The sequence below is a fragment of the Phyllobates terribilis genome, unplaced genomic scaffold (assembly GCF_046119375.1).
Source record: "Phyllobates terribilis strain yellow unplaced genomic scaffold, ASM4611937v1 Scaffold_4__5_contigs__length_816908805, whole genome shotgun sequence".
Lineage (NCBI taxonomy): Eukaryota > Metazoa > Chordata > Amphibia > Anura > Dendrobatidae > Phyllobates > Phyllobates terribilis.
The window spans coordinates 354837075-354852523 of record NW_027362764.1 but is presented as its reverse complement, the minus strand read 5'-3'; the positions used below and the strand labels follow the sequence as shown (position 1 = coordinate 354852523).

The following is a 15449-nucleotide window of genomic DNA, read 5'->3' as shown; positions in this document are numbered from 1 at the left end:
GCATGGCCAGCTAGTTTAGAAGAATGTCCCCAGCGAAGAACCCTCTCCCGATCTGGCACAGCTACGAACGTCTTACCGGGTGGAAGACGAGTCAGATCCACGGGGCCACATTCATCACCTTGGAGGAGTCGATGATGTGCGTAGGTTCCTCCTCTTGATCGGAGGACAGGAAGGACCGGGACAAGGCATCAGCTTTGACGTTCTTGTCCGCCGGACGGAAATGAAGAATGAAGTCGAAGCGGGCAAAAAACAACGACCACCGGGCCTGGCGAGGATTGAGTCTCTGGGCATTTTGGAGATATGCCAGGTTTTTGTGATCCGTGTAGATAATTACCGGGTAGAGAGCCCCTTCAAGCAGATAGCGCCACTCTCCCAGTGCCAATTTGATGGCTAGCAATTCCCGGTCTCCAATGGAGTAGTTGCACTCCGACGAGGAGAAGATTTTGGAGAAGAAGCCACACGTTACCATTCTCCCAGTAGAAGACTTCTGGGTGAGCACCGCTCCGGCTCCGGAAGAGGAGGCATCAACCTCCAGGTAGAATTGTTTATTACAGTCCGGACGATGCAGGACGGGAGCAGAGGCGAAGGCTTTCTTTAGGGAAAGGAAGGCCTCCTCGGCTTCAGGCGACCATGTTCTGGGGTTAGCCCCCTTACGGGTAAGTGCAGATATGGGAGCAGTCCGAGACGAGAAGTGTGGGATGAAAAGACGATAATAATTAGCGAAGCCCAGGAATCGCTGTATCGCCTTCAAACCTTCAGGACGAGGCCATTTTAGAACGGAAGAGAGCTTCTCGGGATCCATTTGCAGACCTGTTTGGGAGATGACATAGCCCAAGAACGGAAGGGAGGTCTGATCGAAGAGGCACTTCTCGTATTTGGCGTAAAGGTGGTTCTGCCGAAGCCTAAGCAGGACCTGACGAACATCCCTCCGGTGTGTGGGGAGATCCGGAGAGAAGACCAAGATATCGTCCAGGTATACCACTACGCAGGAGTACAGGAGGTCACGGAAGATGTCGTTGACTAGTTCCTGAAAGACCGCGGGAGCATTACAGAGACCGAAGGGCATCACAAGGTACTCGTAGTGACCGTCCCGGGTATTGAATGCCGTCTTCCACTCGTCTCCTTGACGGATACGGACCAGATTATACGCTCCTCGTAGATCCAGCTTGGAGAAGATCCTGGCGCCCTTGAGACGGTCAAACAATTCGGAGATGAGTGGCAGGGGATATTTGTTTTTTACCGTGATGAGATTGAGTCCTCTGTAGTCAATACAGGGACGTAGCGAGCCGTCTTTCTTTTTGACAAAGAAGAATCCGGCTCCAGCCGGGGAGGTAGATTTTCGGATAAATCCCCTAGCCAGATTCTCTTCAATGTACTCAGACATGGCTCGGGTCTCGGCTGCAGACAACGGGTAGATACGCCCACGGGGAGGAGTGGTGCCAGGTACCAGGTCGATCGGACAATCGTATGGCCTATGGGGTGGCAACGTCTCAGCTTCCTTCTTACCGAAGACGTCCGCATAGGGCCAGTAGGGAGCCGGGAGACCAGGTAAGTTAGCTGGAGTAGGCTGAGGGCGAAGTGGACGGACCGGGACCAGGCAGGTCCTATGGCAGTCAGGACCCCATCGGAGTACTTCACCGGACCGCCAGTTCAATACGGGTTCATGTGTCTGGAGCCAAGGTAGACCTAGCAACAGGGAGTGAGAAAGTCCGGACAGCACATGGAATGAGATCTCCTCAGAGTGCAGCATTCCCACCTGCAGGGTTATGGGTTCGGTGACGAGCAGGATGGTCTCCGAGAGAAGTCTTCCATCCACGGAGGCGACTGACAATGGTTCAGCCAGGGACTTGGTGGGAATATGGTATCTCTCTACCAGAGACTGGGAGATGAGGTTTCCAGCAGCTCCAGAATCCAGATGGGCGAGTTCAAAGAGACGGTTTTCTCCCCAAGCAATAGAGACCGGTAAGGTCAGAGACGGAGAGGGCTTACTTTTGTCTAGGACGACCTCTCCGAGTGGTCCTAGACACTGGCGTTTCCCGGCTTTTCCGGGCAGGAACGGATGAAGTGCTTCATACTGCCACAATAGAAACAGCTTCCCTCGGCTCGGCGAGATTCTTGGCGAGAACCGACCATCTTGGTCTGGTCGACCTGCATAGGCTCAGGAGAGTGTAGCTGAGGAGAGACGGAGGGAGTGACGGGTTTCTGAAAAGTAGGAGCAAGACGTGGAAACCTCCTCTCACGGGTGACCTCTTTGGCACGCTCCTGGAACCGCAGGTCAATCCGGGTGGCAAGAGTTATTAGGTCATCGAGAGTGGTAGGAATATCCCGACCAGCAAGTTCATCTTTTATATGGCCGGACAGACCCTCCCAGAAGACAGAAACCAGAGCGTCATTATCCCAGGCCAGCTCCGAGGCAAGGGTACGGAACCGTATGGCATATTGGCCCACGGTGAGACTTCCCTGACGGAGGCGTAGCAGAGATGATGCGGATGAGGTCTTCCGTCCGGGTTCGTCGAAGACTTTCCGGAAAGCCGTGAGAAAGGCAGGCAAGTCGGACACCAGGGGGTCTCCTCTCTCCCATAGAGGATTTAGCCAGGCCAGGGCCTCTCCGGTGAGATGGGACATGATGAAGGCAATTTTGGCCCTGTCGGAGTTAAACTGGTGAGACAGGAGTTCAAAGTGCAGGGTGCACTGATTTATGAAGCCCCGAGCCTGGGCGGAGTCGCCTCCGAAACGAGGAGGTGCAGAAAGCCGGGGTCCGGGGTAGGATACCATGTTATTAGTGGGCAGTGGAGCTGCCGGATTGCGAGTCATGGCACTGGCGGTGGTTGCAGGCAGAGCAGTCAGAGTGTCCAGGCGAGAATTGACATTCCGCAGGTGACCCAGGATGGACTCCTGTTGGGACCTCTGACGGGACAGTTCATGACACAGGTCCGAGAGCGAGGGAGCTTGGGGGCCACCGGGTTCCATGGCCCGAGCAAACTGTAATGGGTCTGGGAGGCGGAACCTCTGAGCTACTATACAAGGGGGCGGTCCTTGTAAGGGAGCGGGTGGCGACCAGGCAGGCAGTCACAGCAGGTGACCGGGACAGTCTCTAGAAGAACGGGCAGGAGGTCACGGCAAGTGACCGGGGCAGTCTCTGGATGAACGGGCAGATGGTCACGGCAAGTGACCGGGGCAGTCTCTGGGTGAACGGGCAGATGGTCACGGCAAGTGACCGGGGCAGTCTCTGGGTGAACGGGCAGATGGTCACGGCAAGTTACCGGGGCAGTCTCTGGGTAAAGGGTTGGTACAACCTGTGGCGGCTGATGGTAGACGTGAGCTCCCAGGTGAGCAGGCAAGAGTCTCTGGATAAATGGGTGGTCACAGCATGTGACGGTGGAGCCTCCAGGAAGACCAACAGACAGGCGGCAGATGAGCGCTCCCAGGTGAGCGGGCAGAAGTCTCTGGACAGGCGGGTGGTCACAGCACGTGACGGCAGAGCCTCCAGGTAGGCTAGCAGACAGGCAGCAGATGAGCGCTCCCAGGTGAGCGGGCAGGAGTCACTGGACAGGCAGGTGGTCACAGCACGTGACGGCAGAGCCTCCAGGTAGGCTAGCAGGCAGGTAGCAGATGTGCGCTCCCAGGTGAGCGGGCAAGCTGGTCCATAGACAGACTGACAAGAGTTGGAAGGCAGACCGTCGGACCTCAGGCAAGCAGGCAGGTAGTTGATGTGCGCTCCCAGGTGAGCGGGCAAGCTGGTCCTTAGACAGACTGACAGGAGTAGTAAGGCAGACCGTCGGACCTCAGGCTAGCAGGCAGGTAGCAGGATATCAGGCAGGAATTAGACAGCAGACTGGCAGGAATCTGGCAGGTATCTGACAGGTAACTGGCAACGGGACCTGAGGGCTGAAGCAGAGTAGTGAACAGTGCTACAACATTGCTCGGGCACCTCCATTTTGGAGGAGGTGCCTTTTATATGGGAGGTCCTCCGGCAATTGGCCGGGGACTCCTTAGGACGGCGCGCGCGGTCCCTTTAAGAGAGGGGGAGCGCGCGCGCGCCCTAAGCACACTGCCGGGGAAGGAGCGCGTGCCGGAAGCAGCGCTGGAGGACGCCGCGCCAGGAGCGGGGAGGTGAGAGGGACGGCGTCTCTGCCTAGAACGGGGCAGAGACGCCGATGCTACACGCAGTGCATGATCTATCTTGCTAGTGCCTGGTGACCCGGATGTCGACATTGGGTCACCATGGCAACGATCCGGACTTTGCGATGACGTTGCGGGGTCTCCGATCCAAGAGCACAGGGGCTTTTGTCCCTCTGCTCAATTGCTGTATTTAGGGAGTTAAAGTGCCGGGTGACTGAGTGCAGGGTGTCAGCTGTCAGAATCTGCCGACACCCGGTGGCGATCGCACCCGCACAGCCTCTGCTTGGGTGCGATCGCTGAGACTTATCTATACTACGTAACGTACCTGGTCATTAAGGCACAGGGCACAGGGACGTATGGATATGTTTCACGTAAGAAAAGTAATAAAAGGGTTAAACACAGGTTGTAATGTATCAAAATAGGTAAAAAGCCAATGGGGTGAATACATGACAGCATCATGATTATATACACCTATATAATAGAACACAGATCCAAACTCCTTTTTAATCAATAACATACTTACTAGGGGAATCGAAAGACACAAAATGACATAAAGGGATAAAATAGGTATATAATACTGTGTACATTGTGGATAATATAAACACGGTCACTGGTGATAAATCATCCCTATCAGTTATAAAAGAGGTAGTATGTCTGTGCTAGGTGCACCCATTCTTAAAGGGAACCTGACAAGTCCCTCATGCCCTCCAACCCACCAGCATTTATACATTTCTTTTTGCCTACCCTGTCTGTGTCAAAAAGCATAAGAGAGGTTTCAAAAAGGCTTTTTACACTGAGTTTTTCAAATGCAAATTTCTTTTTGACTAGTCAATGGACTGACTGTTTCCCCAGACTAGTCATTCCACTTAGCATGTTATCAAACACATGTGGGTGTGATAACATGATTAGCAAGAGCATCAGTCTCCTTGCAGGAGAGCAGGACTTTCTTGCCTACAGTCATTGTCATTGTGACTCTGAAGCTGAGTGTACGCTTCGCAGCTTCAGAGGCGCACCTTGTATTAAAATTAAGCTCTGAGGGCACAAATTCTCATGCATATCAGTGTCTGGGCCATAGTTCGGAACAGCTCATTTACATATTTCAGAGAAATCCACGCATTTCTTATAAGATATCAGATCACAGATATCAAGGTATCATTTTATTTGGCTTCCTATCACCTGCATGCCCATGTAGATGGCTTAGGGGGACAGATCCAACTGACAGATTCCCTTTAAGTATATTAAACAGATTTGGAAGAGAGGTCAGAAATGTTGTCAAAGTCATTAATATATCATCAGCAATCAAGCTTGCTTTAGAAGTTTGAGAACAATTGTTACACTAGACATATCTTATTAGGATTGCTCCCAATAAGGGCTGCAGGAGGCTCCGCGACGAAGTGGGGGGGGGGGGTAACACTGTCTCATACCATGGGAATTAGGAATGGATTGAGGATGTTAAATTGGAAGTTTAAGAAAGCCTACTGGATTGGAATATAAAACCTTAACAGATTGCTTAACAGGGCCATGAAAACCCAAATGGTTTAAGACCCCAAAAAGATAGGAGCATGAGACATTAAGAAAGGCTTCTTTGATGTTCAAAACCAAAAGCATGGTAGGAGCATGAAAGGTATTCGTGTACGGAATATTTTACATTTTATGAATATTAACCTGCACTTGAAGGCAGGGTATAAATTTTACTTGATCGTCTTTCACTAAGTGAGGTAGGTAAAAGTAGATTAAAGAGGTTTTCCACTACTTTAATATTCCACTAGGATGGGTCGCCAATGTCTGATCGGTAGGGGCACGGCACCCGCCACCTCCGCCGATTACCTTCTCTCGGCGTCCACTCGCTGTAAATGCTCAATTGCGGAGCTGCTCTGTCTTCTCATACCTCGCATCCGCCTCCTATTCCAATCAATAGGAGGCGGAGGTGCAGTACCCTGCTGTGGACACTATAAGAAGACAGAGCAGCTCCGCAATTGAGAAGTTCTGGCCGGGAACAACTAATAGCGCGGAGGTGCCGGGTGTTGGACTGCCACCGATCAGACAGTCATGACCTATCTTTAGATAGTTCAGCAATGATAAAATAGTGACAACCTCTTTACGTTGCTTATTTAGGATAAATGTAAAAATCTTTGTGTCTACATTGATAAAGATTGGCAGCTAATTAGCAGGGAGAGAGGGATCCTTGTTCGGTATGACAGCAATCATTATATTTGGAAATTCTGGTCACATACTGTTTCCTTGAAGTAAGTGGATATGACGCGCCCCCTGGGCCAGTGTTGTTTGGGGGATACCCGGAGCCGGATCAGATGGGGGTTGTAGTCTCCGAGTGGCGGTGACCCGGTCCGTGCCCAGGGTGTCAAGCTCAGTGTGTGGCAGTCTTTACAGATGTTATTAGTTGTTCTTTGTGTCGACTACGCCACCCGTTGATTTGCGGTCAAAAGGCCGCCGCTGCAGCAGGGTCCGCTGAGGCTGGTGGTATGTGTGCAGCTTCGGGTAGTATAACCCCCAACGGGAGGGGTATAGCCTCAGGGGGTCAGGTGTAGAGGATGGTGGTAGTGGTGGTGCAGTGTGGATGGTAAGAAGACTCAGAGTCGGGCTGCGCAGTTCAGGGTTTTTACTTACTGCTGTTCTGTTGGTCACTCTGGCCTTGAGTGACCGCCCGAGCCGTGCTGCGTCCACCAGGTCCTGGACTCGGCCAACCCCCAAGCAATTCTGGAGCGTGGTCCTGAGCTCCCTTTCTGACTGTCCTCTCTACTGGCCTTTCTCACCAGGGGTCCACTTATATCCGGCTCCCTCGGGCCTCTTGGTGGGTGCACCTCTTCGGGGTTCCCTGACCCTATACCTGGTGTGCCTTCTTAGTGGACTTGGTGAGGGGCTGCTCCACATGTAACGTCGCAGCCTCCGGTTCTTAGCTGAGGGTTGTTTCTTTCCTCCACTAATTTGGGATCCGGTTCCCTTGCGTGCCAACCCTTCACCCTTCTGGTCTAATTCTGGGTTCTTGGGGTTCCTTCTTCTCCCCCTCTGGGTCCTTCTCTTCTCCTCTCTCCTCTCTCTGCAGGCGCTCCTGGACCTCTCTCAGGACTGACTAACCCTCTACAGAAGACTGACCGACCGACCCTCTACAGAAGACTGACCCTGATCTAAGATGGTGCCCACCTTATATACTCCCTCTATGTGTGAGCTCAGGTGACCAGCACCCAATGAGCTCCTAGCATTACCCAGACTGCTCCCCCTATCTGCCCCTACACTACTGGGATGTTCCACCCCCCTCCCACTCCAGCCAGGGACAGACACTGTCGTACCTGCACATATACCTAGTGGGAGTACCATCGGTCTGTCCCTCGGAAATGGGATGTATGTAGTGTATGCAGCTAACTGAGCTCAGTTCCACACTCCATCCTTACCCGGGAGTGGAATATCACACCTCTGGCTTGAGGTGCAATACCCCTGTAGCAGCCGAATCCTCAGGGTGCTACAGATACATATTTTAACACTTCGTCAGAGAGCCTGCAGTTTAGGGAATACCTAGCATCTTGAGCGCGAGCTGGAAAAGGAATTTTATTTAGGAACTCCTGAATGCTCACTTTGAAAGTTTAACCATTATTCAAGTTTAGATAACCTTTTTAAAGCCATTGATGTCAGAATTTTTTTTATGTAGTGAAATATATAGTTTTATCTCTTACTATTAAAATAAAGGTCAACAATTGTCTTTACATTTTATTTTCAAATTAATGAGGCAGACATTATTACCAAACATGCATCAGAAAGCTACATATGACTATATGATATGACATATATATTACTTACATATGATGTTTAAACATTTTACAAAGCTTTTATTAAATTAATATACACACATGGTTTAAGTGGATTTTATTTCTTCCTGTGGATGGTATTCTATACTGGATATCTGCTCTCTTCCAACATTTTCTTTTTTTTTTTGCAAAACTGTTCCTCCAGTGAAGCCTAAAAGTCCACCTCCAATTGCAGTTGCAATGCCAGCCACTTTAAATCCTGCCATCAGGCCTATAGGCCCCCCAACTATTCCACCAATAAGTGCACCAGCTGCAGGAAGCAGTGACAGCTTGTATTTCAATGCCTTAAAAAATAATGACACAAAACAGATGTTAGCACAAATCCTAAATGAATTATTCATCATTTACTATGCAAATGGTAAGTAGAAGATTATGAAAATATGCACGGTTATGATAAACCTAAGAAAAAAAGAAAACTGTGTTTATGTTTAATAAAAAAGCAAAAGTGTCTATAGTGGAGAAAGGTTTACAGACTTTAAAAAGGGTTTCCAGACAGTTACATAGCCAGCCTATCTTAAAGGGGTTATGTGACAACTTAAAAGATAGGTGTGACCCACACCTATCGGCAGAACAAAGCATTTTAATCCTGTTAGAAAAAACATGTACAGGGAACCACTATTTTAAAGGGATCAACCTAGAGCATGGAAACAAGTACAGTTGAAGCGAGAAGTTTACATACACTATATAAAAAAGACACATATGCATGTTTTTCTCAACATCTGACATGAAATCAGAATAAACCTTTCCCGTTTTAGGTCAATTACGATTACCATAATTTTTAATATTTGCCAAATGCCAGAATAATGAGATAGAGAGAGAATGTTCTAAGACATTTTTAGTGCTTACTGCAAAGTCAAAAGTTTACATACACTAAGATTACTATGCCATTAAACAATTTTGGACTGCCCATACGATAATGTCATGTGTTTGGAAGCTTCTGGTTTTTTTGGCAACATTTGAGTTAATCAGAGACACACCTGTGGATGTATTTTAATGCACATCTGAAACAAACTGCTTATTTGTGTAGCATCATGGGAAAGTCTTAAGAAATTAGCCAAGATATCAGGAAGAGAATTGTGGACTAGCATAAGTCTGGCTCATCCTTGGGTACAATTTCAAGATACCTCAAAGTGCCTCGTTCATCTGTACAAACAATTATATGCAAGTACAAACAAGATGGGAATATCCAGCCATCATTCCGCTCAGGAAGGAGACAGGCTCACTGTCCCAGAGATGAACGTGCATATCAACCCAAAGACAAAAGCAAAAGACCTTGTGAAGACTATGGCGGAAGCTGATAAGATTGTGTCAATAACCACAGTGAAATGAGAACTGTATCAACATGGGCTGAAAGGCCACTCTGCCAGGAAGAAGCCATTACTCCAAAAGAAACATAAAAAAGCCAGATTAATTTTTGCAAATGCACACAGGAACAAATACCTTAATTTTTGGAGACATGTCCTGTGGTCTGATGAAACTAAAATTGAACTTTTAGGGCATAATGACCATCATTACGTTTGGAGGAAAATGGGAGAAGCTTGGAAGCCTAAGAACACCATCCCAACTGTGAAACATGGGGGAGGCAGCATCATGTTGTGGGGTTGTTTTGCTGCAGGAGGGACTGGTGCACTTCACAAAATAGATGGCATCATGAGAAAAAATTATGTGGCAATACTGAAGCAACATCTCAAGATATCAGCCAGGAAGTTAAAGCTTGAAAGGAAGTGGGTCTTCCAAATGGACAATGATCCGAAGCATACTGCCAAAATGGTAACAAAATGACTTAAGAACAAAGTCAATGCTTTGGAGTGGCCATCACAAAGCCCTGATCTTAATCCTATTGAAAATGTATGGGCAAAGCTGAAAAGGCAGGTGCGAGCAAGGCAATCTACAAACCTGGATCAGTTACAGGTTTGTAGACTTTGTCAGGAGGAATGGGCCCAAATTCCGACCAACCATTGTGAGAAGCTTGTGGAAGGATATTCCAAACGTTTAATCCAAGTCATTCAGTTTAAGGGCAATGGTACCAAATACTAATGAAATGTATGTAACCTTTTGACTTTGCAGTAAGTAATAAAAATGCCTTAAAACATTCTCTCTCTCTCATTATTCTGGAATTTGGGAAATATTAAAAATTATTGTAATCCTAATTGACCTAAAATGGGAAAGGTTTATTCTGATTTCATGGCAGATATTGAGAAAAACATGCATATGTGTCTTTTTATATAGTGTATGTAAACTTCTGGTTTCAACTGTACAAATACAAGAGAGGAAAAAAATGCAATATCAAAAGACAAAGAATGCACAATTTAAAAACTTAAAAAATGGTTACATGAATGAATCACAACATGCTCATGGTAGAGTCGATGCTTAACCCCTTTACCCCCGAGGGTGGTTTGCACATTAATGACCGGGACAATTTTTACAATTCTGACCACTGTCACTTTTATGAAGTAATTACTCTGGAACGCTTCAATGGATCCCCCTGATTCTGAGAATGTTTTTTCGTGACATATTGTACTTCATGATTGTGGTAAAATTTCTTCTATATCACTTGCGTTTATTTGTGAAAAAACGGAAATTTGGCAAAAAATTTTAAAATTTTGCAGTTTTCAAAATTAGAATTTTTATGCCCTTAAATCAGAGAGATATGTCACACAAAATAGTTAATAAATAACATTTCCCACATGTCTACTTTACATCAGCACAATTTTGGAACCCAATTTTTTTTATTAGGGGTTAAAAGATGACCAGCGATTTCTCAATTTTCCAACAAAGTTTACAAAACCATTTTTTTAGGGACCACATCACATTTGAAGTCACTTTGAGGGGTCTTTATGACAGAAAATACCCAAAAGTGACACCATTTTAAAAACTGCAACCCTCAAGACCACATTCAAGAACTTTATCAACCCTTCAGGTGCTTTACAGGAATATTTGGAATGTGGAAGAAAAAAATTAACATTTAACTTTTTTCACAAAAATGTTACTTTAGACCCACTTTTTTTTTATTTTCGCAGGGGTAACAGGAAAAAATGGACCCGAAAATTTGTTATGCAATTTCCCCTGAGCACGCAGATACCCCATATGTGGGGAAAACCACTGTTTGGGCGCACGGCAGGGGTCGGAAGGGAAGGAACGCCATTTGACTTTTTGATTGTAAAATTTGCTTGAATAATTAGCGGACGCCATGTTGCGTTTGGAGAGCCCCTGATGTGCCTAAACAGTGGAAACCCCCCAAAAGTGCCACCATTTTGGAAACTAGACCCCTCAGGGAACTTATGTAGATGTGTGGTGAGCACCTTGAACCCCCATGTGCTTCACAGAAGTTTAGAACATTGAGCCGTAAAAATAAAATTTTCACATTTTTGCAACAAAAATGTTTTTTAGCCTCCAATTTTGCATTTTCATGAGGGTAACAGGAGAAATTGCACCATGAAATTTGTTGTGCAATTCCTCCTGAGCACGCCAATACCCCATATGTGGAGGAAAACCACTATTTGGGCGCACAGTAGAGCTTGGAAGAGAAGGAGCGCCATTTGACTTTTTGAATGTAAAATTTGCTTGAATAATTAGCGGACGCCATGTTGCGTTTGGAGAGCCCCTGATGTGCCTAAACAGTGGAAACTCCACACAAGTGATACCATTTTAGAAATTAGACCCCTCAGGGAACTTATCTAGATGTGTGGTGAGCACCCTGAACCCCCCAATGTTTAGAACATTGAGCCGTAAAAATAAAATTTTAACATTTTTCCCACAAAAATGTTTTCCAGCCCCCAATTTTGCATTTTCATAAGGGTAACAGAAGAAATTGCACCATGCAGCTTGTTGTGCAATTTCTTCTGAGTAAGCAGATACCCCATATGTTGGGGAAAACCACTGTTTGGGCGCATAGCAGGGTTCAAAAGGAAAGGAGCACCATTTGACTTTTTGAATGTAAAATTTGCTTGATGTTTTAGCCCCAATGTTTTTATTTTCACAAGGGTAAGAGGAGAAAATGGACCCCAAAAACTGCTGTGCAATTTCTCCTGAGTACGCCAATACCCCATATGTGGGGAAAATACAGTGTTTGGGCGCACGTCAGAGTTCAGAAGGGAAGGAGCACTGTGTGACTTTTTGAACGCAAAATTGCCTGGAATCAAGAGCGGACGCCATGTCGCATTTCGGGAGCCCCTGATGTGCCAAAATAGTGGAAACCCCCCACAATTGACTCCATTTTGGAAACTAGACCCCTCAAGAATTTTATCAAGGTGTATAGTGTACATTTTGAACCCAAAGGTACGACAGAATTTGATAACATTAGGTCATCATATTGAATAAGTTGTCATTAGTCTTGAGCGCAAGTGCTCGCTACTTGAGTTTGCATCGGGTACTTGGGTATGCACCATGTATCGCGGGTGCTCGAATGACACCCAAAAAAAAACATGCAGGGATCGCTCGTGCATGGCAGGCGATCCCAGCAATGTTTTTTTTGGCCGCGAAGCATATGGGGCAGAGACTCGAGCATGTCACTCGAACACCCGCGATACTCAGTGCATACCCGAGTACCCGATGCAAACTCAAGTAGCGAGCACTTGCGTTCAACACTGGTCGCCATATTGTCATCATTTTTTTTTCTTTACTTTTGAAAAAAAACCCAACCCTAGCCCCAACCCTGACCCTAGCACAACAGTATCCCTAGAGTTTATTTTTTTACACCATTCCTCGTGCGGTATAAGTGATTAGACTACTTTATTCTTCGGGTCGGTGCGATTACAGCGATACTAGATTCATATCGGATTTTTATGACTGACAGCTGTCACACACTAAAAGACGCTTTTTTTTGCAAAGACTAGTGTTTGCATCACCATATTTTGAGAGCTATAATTTTTCCATATTTTGGCCGACAGAGTCATGTGACGGCTTGTTTTTTGCGGGACAAGTTGACGTTTTTATTGGTACCATTTTCGGGCGCGTGACATTTTTTGATCGCTTTCTATTCCGATTTTTGGGAGGCAGAATAAACAAAAACCAACAATTCAGGAATTGTTTTTTTGCGTTTTTTTTTATGCCGTTCCGCGTGTGGTAAAATTGATAATGCAGCGTTATTCTTCGGGTCAGTGCATTTACAGCGGTACTGCATTTATATGTTTTTTTTTATGTTTTGGCGCTTTTACACAATAAAAACGATTTTATAGAAAAAAATATTTTTTTGCATCGCTTTATTCTGAGAGCTAAAACTTTTTCTTTTTTCGGACAATGGAGCTGTGTGGCAGCTTATTTATTGCGGGACAAGATGACGTTTTCAGCCGCACCATTTTTATTTACATTCGTCTTTTTGATCGCGTGTTATTTCATTTTTTGTTTGGCGGTATGATGATAAAGCATTGTTTTTTTGCTTCGTTTTTTATTTTATTTTTTTACCGTGTTCACTAAAGGGGTTAACTAGTGGGACAGTTTTATAGGTCAGGTTGTTCCGGACGCGGCGATACCAAATATGTGTACTTTTATTGATTTTTTTTTCAGAATAAATAAATATTATGGGTTCAATATATTTTTATTTTTTGGGGATTACTTTTTTAATTTTTTTTCACTTTTCTACTTTTTTTTTTTTTTTACTTTTACACATTGTCCCACTATGGGACTTTCACTTTTTGCAGGCTGATCGGCAGCTCCCTTTGTCATGCAGCCTGTCAGAGCTGCACACAGAGGAGACATCACTTTGGTCGCGCACTGCGCATGACCAAAGTAACGTTCTGCCTCCTGGAGACCCGGATGTTGTCATGATGACATTGGGTCATCATGGCAACATCCGGAAGCCGCCGCAGACATCGCTGGACGCCGGCAGGAGAGGTGAGTATAACGATCACCTCCCCCCTTGCCACCGCAATGCTGCGATCGATTTTGATCGCAGCATTGCGGGGGTTAATGTGCTGGAAGCGGTGCGGGACCGCTCCCAGCACATAGCACCCGGTGTCAGCTGTGACAATCAGCTGACACCCGGCGGCGATCGCCCCGCCCCGTTTGCGTGCGGGCGCGATCGCAGAGCGCGGAATAATACGTAGCTGGCCCAATAGGCCCAGGGCACAGCTACGTACTATTACTGACATGGTCGGAAAGGGGTTAATCGATAAGAATGAGGCCCTTCGTTTCTGTAAGTCAACTGAAAAGTCTGGAAACAACATTACGGTGACGTTTTCATGTTTAATCACCTGGGCCTTCCGTGCCAATTGTAGAGTATAGTTTCTGTCCTTCCAGTTAAGGAATCTGGCTAGCAGAGGTCTGGGAGGGGCCCACCGGAGGATTTGGTCTCCCATGAACCCGGTGCGCCCTTTCCACCGCATATGCAGCAGAAAAGGTGGCATCTGGAAATAGGCTACGAATCCATTTTTCCACAAAGTCACTGGGGTTGTTTCCTTCTGCCCTTTCAGGCAATCCAAATCCTATTCTCCAAATCATCATTCTTTTGTATACACAGTTCCATTTTTTGTTCTACTTCTGGAGTACGCTCTGGCAAACGTATTACTTGGTCCTCTAGATTCGAGATTCCATCCTCCGCCTGTTGGACTTTCTCTCCCAGATTTGACATATCATTGCGAAGGAGTCCCAGATCAGTTTTAACTTCCTCAATTTTCCCAGTGAGGGAGGCTGTGCAGTCTTGAATAGCAGCCAGCAATTGTGTAGAGACCTGCTTCAGAGTAGGGTCTGAGTCCACATCATCTGGTTCTTGCAGTAATGGTGTCTCCCCTTGAGATAGTTTTGAGGATCTCTGGGCTGTCGCCAAGTTATTCCCTCTGGCGTAGGGTTTCAGTTTCTCAGCTGCAGATTGTTGTCTATTAGGACTCACGTTGCTTTCCCTGAGAGGCGTATGCAGTATAAGGGGTGAACTTGTAGTTGGCAATTTAATATGTGTTACAGGATATTGTCAGTGGTTCGAATATTAATATTTAGAATATTATACAGTAGTCATTTCTCTACTAAATCATACTGTGGAATATGTGCAGCAATTGCGATTCCAAAAAAGGACAGTAGGTGGCAGTAGCACACTGCAGCATCCAAATCCTATGCCTGCACTTTTGCTCCTTCTCCTCCGGTTCAAACTTCACCTACACACCAATGGCCTTTCATGAGTGATAGTGCAGAGGAAGTCCCAAAGCTCAGACAAAGCAGAAGAGCCACTGGAGATTGGTAGTATGCTGAGAGATAACGGGGGAATGATAGGATTGTTTAGTCACTGGAGAGGTTACTCACCGCGCAAGGTCCACGGCGCAGTGCCCCTCAAATACAAGTTGGCGGCGGTGATCCACCTGAACCCCTACCGCCATTCGGATCTTCACTTACCTCCGGTTTTCCCGTTCTCCGAAGGGGAGGGGTTACCTCCACCGCACCGTTGCAGGCTCCGCTGAACGTGGGTCACAGAAGGGGGCCGAGTCCCAAAATGGCGCCCCTCTTCTCAAACTCCTCTCCTCACCATCAGTCGCCCCGGGAGACACCAGGCTCCGTGTCCCTCGCCGACACTGCGTGCCCCGA

The 15449-nt window shown here is 46.7% G+C and overlaps 1 protein-coding gene across 4 annotated transcripts in view; it reads right to left on the bottom strand.

The window, feature by feature from the left end:
* Positions 1-15449, bottom strand: part of STX17 (syntaxin 17) — a 324080-nt gene that overhangs the window by 37478 nt on the left and 271153 nt on the right. For 3 of the 4 annotated variants that reach the window (XM_073678415.1, XM_073678413.1, XM_073678416.1), the window contains one exon: positions 7836-8224. The exons of the other annotated variant lie outside the window; for it this stretch is intronic. In XM_073678415.1, coding sequence (XP_073534516.1) covers positions 7988-8224 — 237 coding nt within the window. In that variant the 3' untranslated portion in view covers positions 7836-7987. Of the gene's footprint in view, positions 1-7835; positions 8225-15449 lie in introns of those variants that run through there. 4 annotated transcript variants of the gene reach the window in all.